This window comes from Heptranchias perlo, chromosome 1, assembly GCF_035084215.1.
Source record: "Heptranchias perlo isolate sHepPer1 chromosome 1, sHepPer1.hap1, whole genome shotgun sequence".
NCBI classification, from domain to species: domain Eukaryota; kingdom Metazoa; phylum Chordata; class Chondrichthyes; order Hexanchiformes; family Hexanchidae; genus Heptranchias; species Heptranchias perlo.
The window spans coordinates 113,426,832-113,445,300 of NC_090325.1; the positions used below are offsets into that span (position 1 = coordinate 113,426,832).

The following is an 18,469-nucleotide window of genomic DNA, read 5'->3' on the forward strand; positions in this document are numbered from 1 at the left end:
TTAACATCCATGCTGAAATGTTACTAACTGTGATATGAATAACTGTGATCTGATCTCCACTGTTTCCCTGGGGGTTCCACCAGTCTCCCATGGACTTACAGGCCCTTTCCTTCTCACACCCCTCTCTCTCTCTGAACTCTGTCTCTCTAACTATCTTTCCCTCTCCCTAATCCCATTCTCTTGCTGTCCTCCTCAGCATAATATGCTTTCTAAAGTTTATAGGATGTTAAAACAAAAGCAACAAGTATATAATCAGAACACTGCTTTTTCCCATTCTCTCTCACTCTCTCAGTGAGCACACACAGCCTTGTTATTTAAAAACACACTCAATATAAATTTTACCTCAATAAAACTTTTGAAATTTGACCTCTCACCTTTTTTCAAATAATGTTGAAAACAGCTGAACAGAAAATGCTAGCAGCTAAAGAAAAATATAGCATCTGAATGGTACTGATGCATCTGGGAAAATTAGGTACACTGTGCATGATCAGACTGCACAATCCAAATTCAGCTCACAGTGTCACAGCTGTGGGTAAAAACATCAAGTCCAAGCCTTTTGTGCGAAGCTAAAACCTTCAAGTAAAAAAAACTTTAATAAAGCCAGTAGAAGACACAAAACATAATTCAATGGGTAAATATAATCAGGTAATTGTGAAATATATTTAAAAATTTGATTTAAACCTTTATTTTGGATATTAGAAATTTCAGTTACTAACAAAAAATGATGGATGGAACATTTTGAGTGACCAGATTTTGCAATTATAGGGTAATGAGTTTACATAGGTGATTTCCATTATAAATGTGGACATAGGAATTTATAATGGCAAAAACATTAATGCAAAATCATGACAAAAAGAGTGACAACAGGAAGTAAGGTTTTGTAGCCAAAAACTGCACGAAGATGTAAGATTTTTAATAAGATATAGGTAGTTACATAAATGAAATGTGCCAATTCTTACCATCGTCCTTCCCCTTGGTGACCCTATAAGGTGAGATTGTCCAACTATGTTATGTAAAGCAATGTCTAAGTGCCCTTAAATTGGAGGACCAATTGTGGTGGCAGGCTGCTATTGGATGTTGTAGCTCTGTAGAGTTGCTGGTGGCCCTGACCTCTGGATGCAGGGTCATGAGATGGACCTGCAATACTGTGTCTGAAAACATAGTGACTTCCAACATCTGCCCACTCTAACACTTCATCAATTGTTTGAGAGAACTGGGTGGAGTGGGTGGATGTGAGGACACTCTGAGAGGAAGTGCCTCATTAGTGAATTTTCTTACCACGCCCCAGGTGCTAGGCACTGCAGCTGATAACCAGTAATCTATGTGAGGGCGGTCCTTACGGTGTCCGCCGGTGTGGGATAAACCCACCATCATAACTCTTTCCAACCAATCACCCAGTCTGACAAATCTGGCAGCAACGGGCACCAAGGTCTCGGTGGCACCAGTCACAATGTTTGTGAGAGAAATATTGTTCTGTGCTTGTGTCCTCTGTGCTTTGGGGTTCCCCTGAAGATGGCTGTGAAGATGATGATTGTTCCATGCTATTCTGTATTTGAATAAATCCCTCACACATATCTGCAATGATGTCAGAGACATACTGTTGCACGTTCCCCACCAACTACTGCAGACTGCTCATGACAGACCCAACGAATGTCATGAAGATCTTCTTCTCCTGCATTAAGTGCATCTAAAGGAAGGCCCAATCCCTTTCCTCTACAGCACAGAAATGCTGTGGGCACTCAGTCTAGCCCGCTCTTTGCTGTTCCTCTCCTGCTACCTCCACTTGCTCCTTCTCACGCAGTACTCCTATCTGCAGCCCATGCCCTCTATTTCCTGCGGGGCTAGGATCTATGCTGCTGCTTGGGACAGAGAGTAATTGATGCAAGCCTTGCCATTACTGTCCACATAGTCACAGTTCTGAAAAGCCAGGACCACCCAGTTGCTACAGCTGTATCAGCATGGCTGGGCCACCTCCTGCCCTGATCCTTTATGTGTGGTTGTGCGATATCATGGCCTGGCAGTGCACCAAATTTAAGAAGGTGTTAACAGCTGCCGGAGCAGCCCAAATCTATCCAGTGCCTAATCTACCTCCCTTCCTTTGTGAGGGTATTGCAAAGTAGCATGCACACGTTTGTGGTGACCTTACTTATTTTGAGCCGAACTTTGAACTATTGTATGGAAGGTGCCATGTTAGGATTGTGAGCTACAACTTTTGTACAATGAAAGAGTGTTGAGAAAAGAAGCAGAAGTTATCTGTATACTTTCTCCCCAAGGGTGCAGCAACTGAACATTTAGATTTGATCCATGCCCGCTTTGTGGGTAGGGTGGGTACACTTATCTTGGTACCTTTCCTGATGCCAGTGAACTTTTTCCACATTTGCTCCTAGATCCAATGTAGCTTGGACCTGTGATTTAACAGGAGATTGGGACTTTTGCTCCTAAGAGGGCCAACCTCCTTTGCTGTGTCTCCCATAGCAGGACCTCCTATGACTCATTTGAAAAGCAGGGAGTCATCCCCACTGCCCTCATTACACACATTTTCAAACCTAACAATATACACACCTCCTCACAGCAATGACAATCCTTCTGCATCCAGGTTAATTTACAAAAATGGTCCACTCCATTTTTAATGGCAAACAGCACCCTTTAAGAGTTACTTTCTAACCTGATTTTGTGCCTCCCAGACAATCATGAGACAGGTCTGTATCATTGCATACGTTTTCCATGTGAAGGGAGCATGTGGAAACTAAAGGCAGGGGCTTGCTTCACAAAATTCACTGAGGCCGGCCATCCCCTCTACCAGTGCAGCCATATCCAACTAATGGGTAAGCACAGCTCCGATTTTGAAAAACTCTGAAAATAAGCCATATTTGGCAGAACTTCAGGAGCCCTCTGTGTAGGGTTTACAGATCAACCCCCACAGGAGTTCCCCAGTGGCTCATTTGGTAAAGACAACTTGCAACTGGGCTGTACAGTGCAGAATCTCACACAATGATTGTTGCACTATTTTCTGTGTGTATCAAGCTCCATGTCACATGAAGCACTGCAAATAATGATTAAGAAGAAAGTGCACGAGGTTACCTCTTTGAACTTGCTTTCCATTAAAGTTGTACAAAGCTGTTGAGATTTCACCTCAGTGTTGGGATGTCGGCTGCTGATTAATGCTATTGATAATCTCCAATTTGCCCAATTTTTTCCCCACATTTCCCGAATGTGAATTCCTTTGCCAGGGAATAGATCCACAAGTGTAGGCAGCCCTCAATGCCTTATGCAAGTGGCCATGCGTCACACATAAGCCTAGACAGTGAGCGTCAGCGGGGTACTTGACTTCACTGTCAAGGCTGATTCTATCCTCATCCGACATCTACAGATGTGCACTTTCTTCTAGGGTCTCTGGATAACAACCAGGAATGGGAGCCTTGGATGACTTTCTCCTCCCTAACCCACAGCACTGAGACCAATTGTAGCAACCCTGCTGGTACCCTGGCTGATGTCAGTTGACTCAACACAGACTAGGGATCATTACCCGACACCCACACAGGCACACTTTCCAGCAGGGGTCATAATCTAGGTCACACTGCAGTACTGAGGGAGTGCTAAGTTGTTAGAAGTGCCATCCTTTGGATGAGATGTTTACCAAGGAACCCATGTACATGTTTCAGCGGTTCACATGGATGCTAAATATCCCATGATACTGTTTGAGGAAGAGAAGGGAGTTGTCCCAATGTCTCTTCCAACATTCCTCCCTCAACTAATGCCACAGCTGCCAACTGTCCGCTTCCAGAGCAGACATTCAGCTTTCAATCCCCCCACTCCACCAATGCTGTTTGTTGTGCGCTGCTACGTCATGCAAGGACTGATCAAGGAACCCTGCCCTCACATTGCAAATGAGTCAATCCCCAGTTATATGGGTGCTGGTTATGTCAGCCTCAGTTTTCTGCTGTTGGCCCAAGGCCCCTCTCCTCCCTCCACTGGTTTGGGAGTTTCTGCTGGAGGGTGGATGCGTACAGCGATCCCTAAGGAAAGAAACCGATACAGTTCGGTGCTTCTCCAGCAACTCTGCCTTGCCCTCCTTTTTGGTGATTATTAAAGGCTGGCCAGTTTTTCATGCATGCAGCTTGACAGTTGAGCACAGCCTGGCTCTGTTAATTCCATTTTATGTTCTTCATGAGGATAGTTTAGTTTTTTCCAATTTGTAAATTGTACCAGAATGATTATTCCTGAAGAGTTGGTCTTTTAGCTGAATTGCTATACTCTTCAAAAAGCTGTAAAATGGACCAAAAAGGTGTTTATAAAAGCAAGGGGGGTAATTTCCAACTTTGGCGGTGCAGAAAACTGGTGATAGATTGGCCGCCTGTTATACAACCCACGGCACTTTTCCTTTCCATTTCACTGAAAAGGAAAATTGGGCAGGTGGTCGATCTGCTACAGCTAGTTTCCCACTGCCGTCAAAGTAGGAAACTACCCCTAGGATTTCCTGGGGGAGCACGACCCCCAGACCCCTGTAGGAAATAACTTGTGTATCATCAGAGCTCACTTCCCCCTTCAAAAATTTCTAAATGTATTATTGCAAAAACTGCACTTTTGTGTACTTCAGTTTTTCTCTATAATACATCTGATGGAATATTGGGTAGAGCTGCAGCTTAAGTCGTGACAAATTCATGTCCCACTGCACTCCCATTGTAACTACTTATTATAAGTCATATTTGAAGCCATCGGTTTCAGCTTTTAGAAAAAGACTAATTGAATTATAATATGCAGTCCTAAAGCACCAATAAGAATCCTGAATTTGAATACAACAAAAAAGAAATGTAACTTATTAAGTTGCCTTGAAACAATGGCTTTGGTCATAAGCCTTTATTCAGGGCTGTACGTTGTTTTTTGATTTGTCAATTTTTTTGGGGGGGGGGTGTTAGCTTTTTTGAACCTGTTCATCAGCTTTTCCGAGTTTTATAGGTCGGCATGTATGTGACACCATCAAAAATAAATTAACTGATCGATCAACTCATTGCGATTTATAGGATCTTGCTTTGCATAGAATGGTTGCCACATCTGTTACATAACAGCCGTGATTTCACTTCAAAGTAATTCATTGTACGTGAAGAGTGTTGGGGATTTCTTAGTGATGAGATAGATACTATCTAAATGTAAATCTTTTCCATTCCAGGCAAGCTACAGTGTCGATCCAGGCCCCGAAAAGCTATCTAACCTGCAAGGTCAGGTGAATGATGTAAAGGGCATCATGTCACAGAACATTGAAAAAGTTCTGGAGAGAGGAGAAAGACTGGATGACCTCATCATTAAAACCGATGATCTCCAAGCAACTGTAAGTATCCCCTTTTTCCAGCGGTTATGGGGAAGGTTTCTTCTGCTTACTGTTTGTAGCAAAAACATAAACTCTTCCAGATCATTTTATTGCAAATGGTGAATAGAGAAAAAAGTTCCTTCTGCAGGTTTGAGCGAAATCCTTGCAGACGGTCTCCTTAATACGTTTTCATGCTTTTTTTCTGCAAATGTTCCTCAAGGTTAGGGGTGCCAGTGCTAAGAAATATTTCCATGTTTGTCACCTAGTGTCAACATCAAGTATTCCCAGGTCAGGTGTAGTGCAGAGTAAAGCTCCTCCTATGCTACCTCATCGATATGTCTTGACTCCAAACCCAAATATGCACTTTACTCCTCCAGTGTGGCATTTCCGTTTCCTACACCAGCCATCCGTGTGGCTTTTCTAAGTGAGACTGCCCATTTGTATCAGATTTCAAGCAGTGTATCTTTGTGGGCCCACACTGGGTTAAGACTGCTCAAGTTCATTTCTCTTGGTAGAGGAGATTTCCTTTGAGTAGAAGTGGTTCTGTGATATACCAGCGCTGCCAGTTCTGTGAAATCGTTCCCAACTTTAGCACCAGCAGTTACCAAGAGTAAACCGTACGTACACAAACCGGGCACACGCACAATTGTTTAAAAGCGGTAATCCACAACTTTACCTCCTGCCCGCAGAGTTTACCAGTGACTGGGGAAGATCCGTACAAGCCGGCTATGGGAAATTGACATTGGTTGTGTTATACTGGCAGGCTGAGCTCTCAGCCACTCATGGTCATCTTAATTCTAATGATCTATTCATTTGAATTGAAATTGCACAAAAAACACGACCTGTACTGTTTGATCATAATTGCTTAATTCAAACTACTGGATTACTCATTTTTTTTAGCAAAGTAAACAAACTTTGAATTAACAGGAGTAGACGGTACCTGACTATATAGACTAGGATAAAACAAATTTTTATAGTAAAAGGGGGCTAGGGTTCTTAAAACACTTTTGAAATTGTTTCCTTAATCAGTATGTTGCATGTTCAACAAGGAAGGATGCAGTGCTAGATTGTGTTCTGTATAAGGAGAACACATGGGATATGGTCTTCATAACCTAATTAGGTACACTTTGGAAATAGATAATGTTTTGGAGTAAAATTAGCTAATTTCAGTGAGAGGAAAAGGGACCTAGCCCAGATTAATTAGTTGGAAAAAATGGCAGATAAAACAGTGGACCAACACAAGAACATAAGAAATAGAAGCAAGAGTAGGCCATACGGACCCTCGAGCCTCCTCCGCCTTTCAATAAAATCATGGTTCATCTTCTATCTCAGCTCCACTTTCCTGCCTGATCCCCATATCCCTTGATTCCTTTAGAGTCCAAAAATCTATCGATCTCAGTCATTCAAGAAGCATTTGGATGAGCACTTGAAATGCCATAGCATACAAGGCTACGGACCAAATGCTGGAATATGGGATTAGAGTAGACAGGGCTTGATGGCCGGCGCGGACACGATGGGCCGAAGGGCCTCTATCCGTGCTGTATAACTCTATGACTCTATGACTCTATGAATATACTCAATGACTGAGCATCCAAAGCCCTCTGGGGTAGAGAATTCAAAGATTCACAACCCACTGAGTGAAGAAATTTTTCTTCATCTCAGTCCATCTCACAGCAGAAGATATTTAAATATGAGGGTTCTAAAAACCCACGGGGACATGTATCTCAACATAAGTGAGAAGATGCATCCATCAGGACCTCCACCGCTGATCCATTTCTCTGAGGTGCAGTGCATAAGGAGGCTGTGCTTCTCTAGAGAGACTGACTCAGAGTTGTGTCGCTTCCTGCAACCAGACGACAACCACCTGCCACAGCAGCACTCCTCGAATTTCCATCCCTCCTGGATTGTCCAGGAGTCTCACAGAATACAGGGTTGTTCTCTTGGGCACTGCTGCTAGCCAGAAGAAAAGTACTTTGCATTCACGATTCGAGGAACTTCACGCATGCGAACCTCAGCCGCCTCTTGTTATCTCTACTTGTGATTCCCGCCCCCGCCATCATACCTGCCATTGCTCCAAGGACTTGATTGGCCTTCTTGGCCATTCCCGGCCTCCAAGAAGTGGCCTGGAATTTCCTCATAGCTGGGCCCGTCCCGTGACCACGCATTTCTGCTGAAGTCACAGTGTGGACTGGGACCAGCTAACTGTGTTCAGTCTGCAGTAAAGTCAGGTATGCATACTGGAACTTTAGTCAGCCAACATCACAATTAGTTTATTTCTTGCAATGCATGAGCTGCATTTACAGTAATTAGTTAAAAAGGATTGCTACAACTATACGCCTGTTATAAATTACCCCTATGGAATCCCTAATTCTCCTATGACTTAAGCCTAATCTGTGAAAAAAAATGTTTTTGTGTGTAAATTGTTACTATTTCCTTTCACCATTTCTTGTCTGAAGCCTTCCTGTGTCATACACATTAGGTTGAGACTTGCCTACTCATAGCTGTCTGCTGGGGTGTAGATGAGTATGGCCAGGATGACTCGTCATGAAATTCCCCCTCACCTGCCTCAGTAAACACCAAGCCTCCACTCGCCAGCTGTCAGTGCCCTAAAACACAGCTGAGATCAAGAACTCGGTGTGTGAGAAATCACAGTTGCAAATCAGCCTCCCATCACTGTGTGATGCAACACATTTGTGCACCAACAATCCATATCATCAGGCAGCTCCTCGGATAATAATTTTCCTCCTACTCCTGATTTTCTCCTTCAACTTTCCTATCTAAAATCCAATAATTCATGCTGAGGTTCCAATAGAATTCCAAATCATTTCTGTCCAAATAGTGCATCTTGTTTAAAAAAAAATTCTTGTGTACTCTGGCATAATTATCTTACGTTATCCTAGGAATGCTAAAGCTCTGAGACACTCAACTAAGCTAAATGCAATAACATTTGCAAACAGTGGGCAAACGTCACATGATCAAATATCCAGGAATACGTCTAACCAGGATTGAAAACCCTAAGTACTCCTGCTGGCCACGGTCAGCCCCCCTCCCGCTGTCCTTCCCCTTTCCCCCCACCTCCACCCCCAACCACTCCTGGCACCCACCTGAGGCCGCTGCCAGTGAGACAAACATCCCTAAATTTGTTCATGCAGAAGAGGGAGCTGCCTGTCGAAGCACAACAGATGCCGGCAGGTGGCCCCAATTATTTAGGTTAGGCTCGAGGCCGAATTTCGGGTCAGCGTCAGGCCTCCTGGTTTGGGCATGCATTCCAGCCACATCACCATCTTCATGCCCGTAACTGGGCGCTGATGAATTTTTACTGTGCTGAACGGAGAATCAGTCCTTCCTCAGTGAAAAATCTGACGTTCAGTTCTCACCTCACAGCCAACCAGCTCTGAGTGGCACTGATGAAGGCTGGGGAGAAGATTCCTCACCTGATTTCTTAACCCAAGGAGAACAGAGATGACTAAAGAGAAAACAAAGGGATTCATGTTTTAAGTGGCATAATATGAAAGGAGGCATGACAAGCAGATTAGAAGGCATCACAGCCAAATTGGCTGTACCCACCATGGTGTCACCAACCATATCTGCAGGCCGTGGCAATGACTGTGGGACACTGGCTCCACATGGAACCAGGTGCTGACCTGTGCCAGTTGCTGCAAGGATACCTGCAGCCAGCCTGTACCATTGGATTGTCATTGTCATTTGCAGGCAAGGTTTCCCACATACTCAAATTTCTTTTGCCCCTGCCCCCTTCCAGTCTAGCAAGTAGCAACAGGAGGTGGGCATGATTGTCCAATATCACTGGGCTGCTGCATTTTCCAAAGTATAGGGAGTCCATATAATGACTAGCAGGTTCAATGATGTTATAATGCTAACTCCAAGAGTCACTTTACATTGCAAGGCACTACTCTTGTGCCTATGTGGGAGTGAGTGAGAAGAGGACAAGGCAGTAAAACTGGTTAGTGTTTGCCTATAGCTTGGGGAGGCCTGTGGCATCACCTTTTCTTAACACCTCAGTGCTCCTATAAGCAAGATGGCCTTCTCCAAGTGAGTAAAGAGCTTGTCATTTCTGAGATCTCCTCCTGTTTGGGTTAATTCACTTATATTTGCTGCCATCTTGTCATATAAGTAAAAGAAATAATCTTGATATGTAAGTTGAAGGAGCACATGTGCAATGACAGACATACCAAAAGCTGGAGCCCATCCTGGGTGTCATTAGGTGACCATGCATCATACAGATAAGTTGTGTTACAGGGCTTTTAGGTGGACCATGTGTCTGATACATGGCAGTTTTTCCTTAAGCTGTGTCACCTTCTTCGGCATCTGTTCCCAAGTCTTGTGATTAGTGCATATATTGTTGAGCCTGGCTGGCTGCCACCTCCTGCCAGGTATGCAGTCCAGCTCTCCTCTGGGGAGGTGCCACGGAGCAAACAGAGCAACTCTCCTTACACCCAACCTCATGCAGCAGCCCCACCACTTCACCGAGGCTGACATATACTTTGAAAATAAGTAACACAATTCATGCTGCCAGATGCGACTGCTTACCTTTAAGTAGCTACATCCCTTTAGTTACCCATCATCTTTTAAGCTAATTTCAATGGGCCTCCATCCAGGCAGGTTTGATTTGTAGCTCTATTGGCCAGTCCACAATCTGAAAGGGTCTGGAGAAAAACGACCTAACTCTCTGCAGATTGTCCTCCCAATTTATCTGTTTCAGGGAGGAGGGGGGATGTGATGAGGGTTTGTTGGCTCATACATTCTGAACTCTATCCTGTTTGGTTTCAGGCTGATTCTTTTCAGAAAACGTCCACAAAGATTGCAAGGAAGATGTGGTGGAAAAACACAAAAATGATTATTATCATTGTGGTGATTGTGGTTGTGATCATCATCCTCATCATTCTCTTTGCTACAGGTGTCATCCCAACATAAAATATTTCCACCTTGCTCTCCTTCTCGAACTGATGGACCAGTTACTGGAACAATTTCACTTTCTTGTATATAATGCAGTTTTTCTCTAGAAATATGTATCAAATGCTATAAATTTTTAAAATAACTTGACAATCAGATGAATGTAAACATTTTATGTACAACAACATTTAGAAAAACAAATGAATAATAAAGAATTTATATTTAAACTATATTTCTTCCTACAAATTACACACAATTATACCTACATTGCTGCAATGCCTGTTTAAATTCATGTAAAACATATTCTCCCTTCCTTAATAACTACTTATCTTTCAGCTATTTCCCCAAGGTGTTGGAGTACAGTTGGGATGCAGCTCCACGGATGCTGCAACCCTCCAACTGAGCCGAGATAGTGATCTCTACAGGCTATTCAACTGTGGTCAGCAGCAAAGCCAAGCCCTGATCCTGTTCTCAATGATCATTGTACATGCGCTTTCCAGCAGGGGTCAAGAGCCCAGACACTTTCTGGGATATCAAGGCCAATTGCAGCAGCTCCATTGCTACCCCAGCTTAGATCAGCTGAATTAACAGAAAGGGCATCTCCCTGGTTTGGGGAAAAAACATATAATATGAATATATATTTTCTTAGTGCATGTTTTTATTTTAAAAAAGAACTTTGTTTCCATCTCTTTATCCTCCCAGCTATGTGACGGCAGGTTCCTAGTGTGCTGCAACACAGGTTGGCAGGGAGAGAGATGGAGATGCAAAGAGAAACAAGTGTAGCAAAGAAAGGCAACAGCATGCAAGGTTACATTATAACCTTGAATCAAACTTTGTGTACAGAAGTAGGAACTCACCAAGAAAAGTGTGAAAGCAGCTTCATTGTTTCTATAGTTTTCATGGGGCGTTCTCAAGCAAAGCAGTATAAGGAAGGGGAGATGGTAAACAGGAAGAAGATGATAATGATCTGGAAATATTTTGCTTCAAACAGATACACTATTAGGCAGTATCACTGCTTGTTTACTTACCCTGATTATAATGCTAGGCTGTCACTTCAGTGCTGTACTAAGGGAGTGCTGCACTGTCTTTTGAATGAAACATTAAATCAAGGCCCGGCTGCCCTCTCAGGTGGACATAACAAATCTGATGGCACTATTTGAAGAAGAGCAGGGGAGTTCCCTATGTCCTGGCCAATATTTATCCCTCAACTAACATCACTAAAACAGATTATCTGGCCATTCATCTCATTGCTGTTTGTAGGAACTTGCTGTGCGCAAATTGGCTGCCGCGTTTCCCTACATAACAACAATGACTAGAATTCAAAGTATTTAATTGGCTGTGAAGCGCTTTGTGATGTCTTGAGGTTACAAAATGCACTATATAAATGCAAGTTCTTCCTTTTTCTATTCACCAGCGAGCAAAGACTTTATCATTCATAGTCTATTTTGCCACTGGTAAGTTATATGGATCTTGCTTAGGAGTGGGATAAAATCAGTATAGTACTGTTCCCTGTCATTTATTAACTTCATTCCATGTGTAACGGTCGAAAGACAAATTGAAATAGTTTCTTGTACATGCGAATACGTCCAGTGACTGAGATGGCACCAATAAAAGTGTTAAGTCTATGTGTGTTTTTAAGCTGTTTTTTATCTGCTACATGTATATTTTACAAGACAGCGTATCACCAAGTAGGTTTCAAATAGCCAGACTGCACAATCACCCCTGCAAGCTCCTACATAGCATTGCTGCATGTTTGTCTTTATAGAGTTATACCAAATCAAATAAAGTTGTCAGCCCACATTAAAGACCTCATACAAAAACTATAAATCAGCATCAAACTGTAACTCAAAATCTCATGGGTCGCACTGCGGCACTATGCTGGCACTGTGTTGTGTGAAAGATCCATAACGGTTTACCTGAGTGAAATAATACCTGGGACATGGGCACCAGTGGGATGTTAAGTAGATATTTCCTATTTATAGGTTTCTACAGAAACAGCAGAAGCATCAAATCTTACTGTGGCAGTTCAGTAGGTAAACACACTTCATTGTGTGACATTGAGCCATACAGAGTGAAAAGTCCCAGGTTTAATGCTTGGTGTGTGCTGAGTCAGTTACTCTTAGCCAGAGAGCAGGCAGAGAACCACAATTGGCTTCAGTGTCACCGGGTTAAGGAAGGAAAAAAAATTCCAAAAACACCAGGGTAGACAGGAAAGTGGCAAGAAACCCACCTAAACAGGGCCAACATTAGCATTTGGGTGAAGTTGCTGGTTGGCATTCCACAGAGTAACACCTTTAAAAGTTCCATCCTTCTTTCCACCCAAGGAAAACACAACTATGCAATTCTGTATAGGCAAAATAATGCTGCAAAAGGTTCAACGTGACCACCAAAGCTGACAAGGTAACATACTGGGCAGTCTCCTTTGCTACCTTGTCCACCCTGGGCACCAGCACACTTTTCACTGTCTTAAAACAACACTTCCACAACTAACCCTTCACACTTCACTCTGGTTAAAGGGTGTCTAGCTCAGAATCTTGCTCAATGGCTACCCAGCTTCCCTCACGGCCATTACTTACATGCACAACCCTAAAATCCCTTCCTCTAATTTAACAGCTTTATACCCAGACATCTCTTACTTCACCTCTTCCATGCCACTTGGCACACCCCCCATCACTGCTAGACTTACCCTCATCCAAAAGCAGGAGTATCCCCACCTTCAAACATTTCACCCCCTCAAAGAAAAGGTCATGCAACTTGTCATGGTAGATGGCGAGCTCAGCAGTATCTTGGTGCCAAGTTAGTAACAGCATGTACACCCTCATCCTGGCATCCCTTTGAAGCACCGCACAGACATAACCTTCCACCCTTTCTCTTTTTTCTTAATCCCAGGGGCAATGTCCACCCATTCTTACCTTCTACCCACCTTTCCTCCAGATCCATCACAGCAACACGATGAAAGTAATGCTGATGAGGAGGAGGAGGAGGAACTGGGGAGTTTTTTCTCCCTCATTGCTTATGGTGATGATGATGATGATGATAAGAGCAGGATAAGGACCAGGCCACCCACCAATTGCAGCTGCTTCATCTTGCTCTGTCTTCCTCTGCCTTAAATACCACCGGTGACACTGTCCCACGATGTGAGAGATGTGACTCTCGAGTCCACCGCTGTGCTTTGCAGCAACATCACAGATGCTTTATCTTCCTTGCAGACATTAATGGAGCGAGTGGCAGCTTCACTGGAATCTGCAGCAGATCCCCTGCTAAGAAACAGTCAGGGACCAGTCGGTGCTCTTCACATCCACTTAAGCGCAGAATGCAGGTCCAGAGGCGGTAGGGGACAGAATGAAACAAAGCATGAATTATGGCTCCCAGGCCATGGCAACCACAGTGTCACAGGGCTTTCAGGGTCTGAGAGCTGCCATTAGACCAGCCATCCCGCTGGTCCATGAGGCCACAGATCCAGTGTTCCAGGGAAATGGCTGCAGTTTACCTGCCTGATACTGCCGTCTCTCAGGAGAGCAGCATATGCCAGGCCTCCAGCATTCCCCCTCAGAGCACCACACCAGTGCAATGTGGGAGGTGAGACCAGGCTGCCGAGGAGCAAACTCCAGAGATGCAGTTAGTAGCACTTCTCTGCTAATAACAAGCTGCCTAAAGACAAGGACCACCTCAGTCCCATGAGCTTTCGATATATCACAAGCAGCCAACCACCTCCTATGCTCCTGGCCCTCAGGTGGCACCTAGAAGCACGAGAATGGGTAAAAAGACACACATAGGCACCCAGGGGCAGCACAGTGTTATTTCTTAAGTTGATTGTGTGCACTTTGGAATTCATTATAATAAAATAGCATGTGCGCTGACCTGGTGCAGATTAGAGACATACAGAAAAGGGGGCACTTATGTGGTGATGTCTTCACTCAGCTGATAGTGATTGGGACACTCATTTAGAGGCAAAGGGGGCTGATGTGTTGTCATGTGGTAAGATGGGTAGTAGTTTGAGTGAATTATACTTTATTTGAAAGTGGGGGAGGAGGTAGACTTGGTGATGAGATGTGTTGTGATGCCTCTTGCAGCAAATGCTCCTTTACTCCTCCTCCCCTCCATGATAATGGCAGGTATGGCATTCCCTACAAGCGTGCAATACCTGCTGCTGAGAAGCTCTGACTGTGGGTAGGGGTGGGGTGTGGTAAGTCTGAAAATCTGCCAGTGGTCTGAGAGAAGCAGTGAGTAAGTCCAGTTGTCTAAGGGCACAATGACCCTGTAGAACTCAGTCTGTTACCCACAGTAAAACAGCAGTGTAAAACCAGGAAACTTGCAGATGTTTTGCACTGGCCCTCACTCTGACACATAAAATTAAGCAGGGGGGGGGGGGGGGGGGGGGTGGTGTGTGGACACTCGGCAGGCAGATCACAGGACGGTCAAAAAGCACTTGGGGGAAGCATTTTAAAGGCATACAAGCAGCGGAAACAACTTCCACCTGAATTTCCTCATGAAAAAAATTCTCTGCTGTTTAAACATGGCTATTGAGCTGAAAGTGGCCAAGATATTCACCCATGACACATCACCTGCACAATATTTGTAAAATTTACATTTTTTTAAAAAAAAGGAAAACAATTTGTGCTGGAAGTTCATGGGTGAGCTTCGGCTAAGGGTGGAGTAGACAGTCAGAACGCCCACATTCGCTGTTCAGGCTTGCTCATAAAGAATAGCCACCGTCAGTGAATGTGGACATAGACATAGCAATAGAGGAATAGGAACCCGCTGATCAGTTCAGGCTCTTTCTCGGATGCAAAGCCCAATGATTGATAAGTCACAGGACCTACATGTAGGGATAGGGGAAGGCTGCTGTCTGTGTGCCAGTGCTTTATTCAGTGTGCAGGCATTTGATATGCAAAGCACTCTGCAAGGTGGAGCGGTGACTCTGGAGTCCATTTCTCATGTGGGCAATGTTGCATCTGCAGTACCAACAACCCCCATAAGTATAAAGCTTAATTGAACTACAGTCTGCCAAGCAACACGTAGCAATTCTACAGCAGCACCTCTAGTGACAGAAGCCAGGCAGTTCCTCTTCTGAGTGCAGTTACAGGCACCACTGCACAGGAGCCTCCCTTGTCCAGGAGCCTCCCTTGTCCAGATTCAACAAATCAGGGGAATATCAGGTGAGAATCTTAATGCCAAGCCCCACAACCCTCATTGTTAGCCAGCTCCCACATATATCACTGGATATGTTGAGTGCCTAGCATTAAAAGGCATGATTGAAGTAGCACAGATAAGGCAGCTGGCTCAGGGCAATGCCACATACATCTAACCCAGCCACCCCATTCAAAGTGAGTAGGGACAGGCAACCAGTGCAGCATCGGATGTGGCAGTTGTTGCAGCCCATTTCACTTCACTAGGCATAGAGCCATCTCAATGCAGAAAGGTTCTCTATCGCCACCCAACAGCACATCACTTACATCGGTCATAGGGAAAGCACCTAGAACAGACTCCAGACACCTTATACCACCACAGGGAAGCACCAGGTTAAGAAAACATTGATTCCACACTGCTCACTTGGAGAGAAATTGGTTACACTATTTCAACTGTGTCTCTTAAAATTCTAATGCTTTTACACAAAGTAAACTACCAAAGCATGCTTAAAGGGCAATTTCTGTATACTAAGATAAGTACAACTGCAAAGTTAGAGATGTAATTTACAGGCCTTGAATAAAGGGGATGACACCAGATGCAATTACAGCAAAGCCCTTCTCTAACAGACTAAGTGTTGCTTTTGCAAAACTGTGCAAGACAGACCTATGCAATGAGTTAGGGTGTTAGGCTCCCTGATAATTCTTATCCCCTGGCTCTAATCACTATGAAAAATGCATAACTAAAAATTATTCACATTCTCCCAGACTAAATCTAGCCCACTATGAACAATGGGGTGATACATTAATTCCATCTACTCATTGAAGGAATGCACATCAAATCATACAATTGAAGAAATTCAAGATACAACAGTTCACCTAAAAGGTGAACAATTCTAGGGATACATCCAGGTATAACGAACCAGCAAATAGTATTATAGTATGATATAGCAGAGGTCATTCAGCCCACAGTGCCTGTGCTGACTCTTTGGTAGAGCTATCCAATTAGTCCCACCCCTGTATTTCTCTCTCCCCCACCCCCCTCGAGCATTTGTCCAAATGCAGCTGCCAGGTAGTCCACAAGTCACAAACAATACCAGGATCATACACAACATATACAAACAGAAAATGAAAATGCATGTTAATGTAGTGTAAATGGATAACTAGCTAAAGAAAATGCATTAAAAAGCCTTTCGCTTTAAAAGCATTATGTAGTGAGTAGCTGAGCCACAGACCAGGATCACACATCTTGTTTGAGTCAAGTTTAGATGACTGCTGCTACTGGGTGCTTCAATTGACCTGTGTTGCTGGGTTAGGGAAGAGGCATTTTTTTTTAAAAAGGGCACACTTGTGTTCCTGATTATCCAGCAACCAATCCTTCTTCTGGAAGTACTTGTATGGATATCAGGTGGAAGGAATCAGGCTTAGTAGCGATGTCATCCTGTAGGCACTCAGCATCAAGGATTACAAACAGCATTTCAAGTGTGAAAGTTGATGCATTTGGTAGGAAGGTGGAAAATAAAAATAAATACATGGTAGAATCATACTGATCAGACTGACCTATTATGCAATTCCTAGTCTGTGTTGATTTGAGATTCTCAGCCAGAAACACCCATTCCTGACTGCTATCCAATGACCTCTACTGAAAATATGCACTCGTCAGGAGTCGGGCTTGGCGGTGATCAAAAGCCCAAACTTTTGAGCATAGTCTCACCACTTGAAGAGCAGCACTACCACCTTCAAGATGGGAAGCGTCAAGAGGAGAAAATACAAGACAAAAAATTAGTCTTTTGATCACAAGCTTTCATGTTTTATGGTGCAATGTCTTCCATTTAGACCAGTACAGCAATATTTGATTTACCACTAGCTGTAATAAATAAAATCTCCAAAGCTTCATGTTAAGAGTAATTCCTTTTATAAAAAACAAGCATTTTCAACATTTGGTAAAAGGGAAAGGTATGAACACCAAGGCAGGAATGAAGAAAGCACGTTAGTGGTTTAACTCACTGTTGGCAACCCTGGGGGATTTCTGTAGTCCAGACAAGCCATTTTAAACATTTGAGTTCACCAGTGCCAAAAGAAATTCCCATTAAAAATCAATCAATAATGCTATTGAGATCTCAGGGCTAGCATGCAATAATTAAAAATCTTCAAGTGGGTTTTAAAATGTCACCTGGTATACTAACCTGTTCTTTCAAGATTGCAAATTTGAGATTTGGTTTACATTCTAGTTTAAAACTAGAATTTACCCCATTCTCCTGCACTCAGCATCCATCTACTAAAGCAGAGATCTACATCCAAAAAAGGTATTGTGCATTGGCTGTAACTGTTTAAAATGCTATTTTTTTCAAAATTACCTAGTGCCAGATGTCATCAAAACAACCCAGTTTTACTTCCAGAGCTCCACTGTGTGGTTAAAAAACATGTAACAAAAGCAGTTCTGACAGGGACGCTTAAATTATCCAGATGATTTTTTTTTGAAGTGCTGCTACTATGGCCGAGAAAGAATTCACCACATGGTACAACACTGACAGGAAAGTCCCAGGTTGATTGCTGGTCTGCATTGTATTAGTATACAGAGAGGATGCTAGTGTTGAAAATTTGGTCTCTGTCCCTAGAATAAAAAAACATCAAGGTCAAATTGCCCCCAGATAACCTATGAACCCTTCCTGAAAATGCACAAGTGAATATCTATCTTATTCATGCTCAACTTATTACACCTCATTTTCAAATAACCCATAAGTACACAATGTCTAAGCTTTCACAAGTTTAATTACTATAAAAAACTGAAAGCCAACACCAGTAGCACCAGATAGTAAGGGAATACACGAATGCCATTTTTATTATACAAAAAGTGTTTTTTTATTAAAAAACCAACAATCCAATAGGGTACTTGTACCATATCTAAATGTCATCACAATGAACTGAACACATATGCATCCAATGCAACAATCCATATGGGGGAGAAAATGTACAAAAAAAGAAAAAGCGGTTGGTCACATAGAAAAACACATCTACCAGGTAATAAAATAATAAAAGCAATATTTCTTAAATCCAAACTGAATTTAACTTGAGATGGGACTTGAGGCAGCAGTTCTTTTGGGGGGGGAGGGGGGATAATACAGAA

General features: G+C 43.2%; 2 protein-coding genes across 3 annotated transcripts in view; one reads left to right on the forward strand and one right to left on the reverse strand.

Annotated features, from left to right (window-relative positions):
- Positions 1-11,841, forward strand: part of si:ch73-234b20.5 (uncharacterized protein LOC449923 homolog) — a 37,878-nt gene extending 26,037 nt beyond the window's left edge. Inside the window, exons 2-3 of the mRNA XM_067989751.1 lie at positions 5,168-5,326; positions 10,094-11,841. Coding sequence (XP_067845852.1) covers positions 5,168-5,326; positions 10,094-10,237 — 303 coding nt within the window. The 3' untranslated portion in view covers positions 10,238-11,841. The remainder of the gene's footprint in view (positions 1-5,167; positions 5,327-10,093) is intronic.
- Positions 11,842-18,179: 6,338 nt separating this feature from the next.
- Positions 18,180-18,469, reverse strand: part of hnrnpd (heterogeneous nuclear ribonucleoprotein D) — an 8,060-nt gene continuing 7,770 nt past the window's right edge. For both annotated transcript variants that reach the window (XM_067989742.1, XM_067989733.1), the window contains one exon: positions 18,180-18,469. This exon is cut by the window's right edge and continues 98 nt beyond it. The gene's annotated coding sequence lies outside the window, so the exon portion shown is untranslated.